This window comes from Vespa velutina, chromosome 10 (genome assembly GCF_912470025.1).
Source record: "Vespa velutina chromosome 10, iVesVel2.1, whole genome shotgun sequence".
Lineage (NCBI taxonomy): Eukaryota > Metazoa > Arthropoda > Insecta > Hymenoptera > Vespidae > Vespa > Vespa velutina.
Genome location: NC_062197.1, coordinates 3306093 through 3310928, shown reverse-complemented (window position 1 = coordinate 3310928; position 4836 = coordinate 3306093). Strand labels below are relative to the sequence as shown.

Genomic DNA, 4836 nt, shown 5'->3' with positions numbered 1-4836 from the left:
TGTAATGCATTTTTTATGGAAAAAACTTTCAATGACTGTAAATTCTATTGCACAGATAAATATAAAATATATCTTGAAGTTTTTTCTAATCTGTATTTTATATAATATGTAATAGGAAATATATTTCAATTAAACATGCAGTATATTTCTATTAAATATGTTAATCGTTATATAAGTCCTATTTAGTTAATGTTAAATAATTAATTTGTTTCACTACCAAATACATTATTATGGAAAATGTAATAGCACATCTGATTTTATAATATACGTGCTAGTGCACGCATATAGCAGCGGTAGAGCTACAGAAAGAGCACATATAAGATTCCACTGAAATTACATTTTTTTTTACTTAATTTATGAATTCCAGTTTATCAATTTTTATTTTACCTAATAAAAGTAAAAAATTATGATAAATGTTACCTTTCATTACAATTCCTTTAGTTCTTTTTCTTCTTTTTTTTTTTGTCAGAAATTGTATTGAATAATTGTCTTTCTAATAAATATTTTATAAATAGAAAATATATGAAAATATACAAATAATACTTAATAATTTTACCTAAATGAATTATAGATATAAAATATTACTTTTATAACAAATCATTAAAAATTTTACCAATGTTGCAACTCATATTATTTGACTAAAATATCATTCAAGTCAGATATAAACCATATTTATATCACAATAAGCAAAAAGTTATAAGAATTAGTATTTCTTTTATTGTTACCGAATGGTTTGAGACATATGTAAGGGTGTAAGCATTAATTCAAACGTGGCATCTTTCAAATTTGCTCCACGTAAATTGGCTTCTTGTAAGTCTGAACCCGATAAGTCACAACGCTACAATATAAATTTAATTATGGTAATAATGATATAAATGAATAAAATAATTGTCATTACTTTACCTCTAAATTTGCACCAGCCAATACAGCTGATCTTAAATCACAATTTCGTAAAATAGCATTCTTTAATGTGGCCACCCTCAAGTTTACTGCTGGCATATTACTTCCTTCAAAATTAGCATCTCGAAAATCTGCACCCTCCATATTTGCAGGTGAACCATTAGGATCTTCAAAGTTACATGAACGTAAATTTGCAGAAGCCAAATTGGCGCATGGCATTCTTACACATGAAAGTTGTGCACCTTGGAAGTTGGCATGAGATAAATTAGCTCGTTCAAAACAACATCCGGATAAGTTAGCACCTGCTAGATTACAAGAATCCATAACAGCATACTGAAAGGAATCATTTTATATTTAATATACCATAATAGTAAAAAAATACAACTTTCATTTTTATTGTAGTAAACAAACCTTAAAATTAATGTTCCTAAGATCCAACTTAGAAAGATCAGCACCTGAAAAATTGACACCTTGGAATCTGAGTTCTGAAGTTGGCGATGTGGACATGATTGCTTTCACAACATGTTTGCGACTTAAAGTTATTAGACCATCTGTTGGTGAATTTTTTTCATTGGCCATTTTTGTAAGAACACATATAGCATTTTCCATCCCATAATAATGAGCCTCTGCAAGCACACCTAAGAAGAGATGTATAGCAAATTGAAAAAAAAAGATATATATATATATATATATATATGCATTTCTTTAAGTCATAAGTCATGGAATGTTCTGCATTTGTTTGATTAATAAAAAAAGAATCATACCATTTACATTAACATTAGAATCTAATATCATTAGATTATGTCTTAAGAAATTCAATAATGGTTCAAAGTATATAGGACTTCTATCGATTAAGAAGGCACCCTTGGGATCTTTTAGACTTGGCTTTAACATACAATCAGACTTTTGTGTTCTTGTAAACATTCTATAAAACAAAATTATATTTATAATAAAATTTAAGACAATCAATATTATTTCACTGTTACATTACATAATACAAGTACAATCATATAATTGAAAAATATTAAATATTCAAACCTGGCTAGCATACTCATCGGTTCATTTTTTGTTAATGTACTTCTTGTAGTAGTAAAATATTTTCCTCCAACATTCAATGTAATCCATTCTGAATTTTCATTGATTTGATCATCGTTAGCAACTTTATTTTTAGAAATGAAATCTTCTCCACTTGAAACATATAATATATCATCATCTCTATAAAAATAAATTAAAAGTAAATAATTTAAGAAATCTATTAAAAAGTAACATTTACTTAATGTCCCAAATCATTATTTAATGATTTTACCTAATCAACTTAATATCATCAATTTCTCCACCTTGGGGAGTAAAGATTCTTTTAGCATTGATTTCAAACTTTGTACTAGCAGCAAACAATAATTCGTCTAAAGAATGCGTAATCATAAATACCTAGAACAAATAAAGACATCAATCAAGACAAAAAATCATTTCTTTAATTTAATTATAATATATGCCTAGATAATAATTTTCATATATTTCTAACTAACAAATGATTAATTATAGTAAACATTTTAACAAATAATTTTGATGTGTCTATATATTGGTTTTACCGATACAAAATAAAAATAATGAATATTTGGTTAAAAAAACAAATCATTCTCAAATTTAAATATGTATTCGTGTGCGTAAAGAATTTATAATATTTAGATTAAATTTAAAGAAATATAACCTTGCCATTAACATCAGTGCCGTTCACAAAAAGTATCACTCTCTTCATAATTTGTCAAAACTATAAACTTTCGTCAATTGAATAAAACGCCGGTAATTGCCGGTAACGTTTTATCGAAAAAATTATATCTACATAATCTATCGAACGCGTGACATTTTTTTATTTATAAGTAAAAAATCATACATTCACGTATTACTTAACGTTTAACGTTTAATGTACATATATGTGAATGTACACGTAATAAAAACAATTTTTTTTCTTCGTGGATACGTTGGATACGAAAGATTCGTTATCACTGCATACAGATCAGTAACGACCCCAATCGGATGACTCAAATTATTTTCAAGAAGAATAATAAATACACGGAAATATCGCACTATGCAAGGTCTTTCCGTATTCTATATTCGTAAGCATTTATATGCTTATGTGCCTTTCCAATTAATTTAATCGTACATATTGTTGTTTTTAGAATGAACAATAATTTCATTTCGTATTTTATATAATTTTTATAATTACTTTTGTAATTGTAATTGTAATTAATTTTCAAGTAATTTGTGAAATTATTTTCGTTAATATTCTTAATCAAATAAGTTTAAATCACATAGAATAAAAACAATCTATAAAACCTTTCTGTAAAAAAAAAAAAAAAAAAAAAAAAAAGAAGGAAAAAAAAAAAACCCGAAAGAAACAGTACTGATTGATAAGAATCTTTAAGTGTCTATGTAATATTATTATTATTTATTCCAAAAATGACAAAGGATCAATTCCAAGACTTATTCATATCTTTTATTTTCTATATTACTTTTGCTTATCGACTGGAAAAATGATAGGAGTAATTGGAAATGAAAGGGTTAACAGATTAAAATATACAAAGTAAGATCTTCCATCTAGAATGTTGATTCTTTTTAGTGCCATTTTTTGAAGTATGCAAACGTGCCATTGCTTTTGAGAAATACAAGGCCTATATAACTTTATCAATGACAGTAACATGTATCCTTATTCCATGGTTGTCCAAGTAGAATATCTGCAATGATCGTTCGGCCAGAATATACAAGTTAACAATATGCAATACCTTTTTTTTCCTTGTTTCATCACATATGAAAATAAGCTTCAGAAATACCTTTCAGGCTGTTGATCACATTACTCTCCTGCATGAAGATCTTTTATTTCTTCTTGTATTTCTTTTTTTTTTATGTAAGTTTTCAAAAGATACACATACGCCATTTCATTATTATATAAAAATGTTTCTTAATTATTTTTAAAAAATGAAAAAAAAAAAAAAAAAAAGAAAAGAAAAAAAAAGAAAACATGTGGGATCTAATGTATATACATTTAATGTGTGTCATGATAAATTAATTAATATTACTAAGTATATATCTAATTAGCATTAAATTTGTATTGTGTTTGGTACAATAAGACTAAACTATGTTTTGATAAATTATTAAAGTTACTATTGTCGTAACTGGAATTTTATATATATATATATATATATATATATATATATGTAATAAAGTATTTTTTTTTTTTGTAGAAACTCAATTCCAGCGGGCTGCATAATTTCAATGCTTAAATTTCAATAATATTAATTTTACTTAACATAAATTTCTAATATGATGTGTGAAAGTGGTTGCATTGCATTCAGTATATATCATAATCCTAATAAATATATTAGAAATGTTCTTAGCATAGGTCTATTTTGTAAATTACTTTGTGTGGAATAAATTATATCAAATTATAATTATATATATATGTATATATACACATACACATATATACATTTCACATAATGGGAAGCATATTAATATTAAAAAAAAATTAGATTAATATTTTATAATCCATATATACATATATATTATATATATGCGTATAAGGTATATATATATGTATATATATTATATATCATTATTTTTATTTTTCAACAGTTAAGAATCCCTTGCAAGGAGGAAAAATATTTTTTACTTATTGTTAATTGCAAGTGTATTAATTTAATTTTAAATATCAAGGCCTCGTGCATACTGCAGCAGTGATTAAAGTTTAGAACGATATGCTAAATAAATTAGCAAAATTGTTCATATTTGTATTATTCCTTATCCTAAATTAACTAATGAAATCATCTCGCTGCTCCAGTATGTATGCCATATATGAGTTAATTAAATGATTTGAAAGAAATAATAAACTTTAAATGTAAATTCAAAGAAATATTGTTTTTTCGATATATAGATATACCA

The 4836-nt window shown here is 25.2% G+C and overlaps 1 protein-coding gene across 7 annotated transcripts; it reads right to left on the bottom strand.

The window, feature by feature from the left end:
* Positions 1-697: 697 nt before the first annotated feature.
* LOC124952539 (BTB/POZ domain-containing protein KCTD9) lies at positions 698-3113 on the bottom strand. Of its 7 annotated transcripts, none has more exons than XM_047502581.1 (7): positions 2609-3113; positions 2207-2328; positions 1939-2088; positions 1665-1825; positions 1312-1538; positions 904-1233; positions 698-838 (listed from the first exon to the last, which is right to left on the bottom strand). In XM_047502581.1, exons 1-7 carry the CDS (start codon positions 2654-2656, stop codon positions 722-724), a joined length of 1155 nt encoding a protein of 384 aa, XP_047358537.1. In that variant the 5' UTR covers positions 2657-3113; the 3' UTR covers positions 698-721. The 7 variants fall into 7 exon arrangements, with proteins under 7 accessions (XP_047358537.1, XP_047358538.1, XP_047358536.1 ...); XM_047502582.1 differs by having other exon boundaries at positions 1939-2115; positions 2614-3111; XM_047502580.1 differs by having other exon boundaries at positions 1939-2115; positions 2609-3110.
* Positions 3114-4836: the final 1723 nt, after the last annotated feature.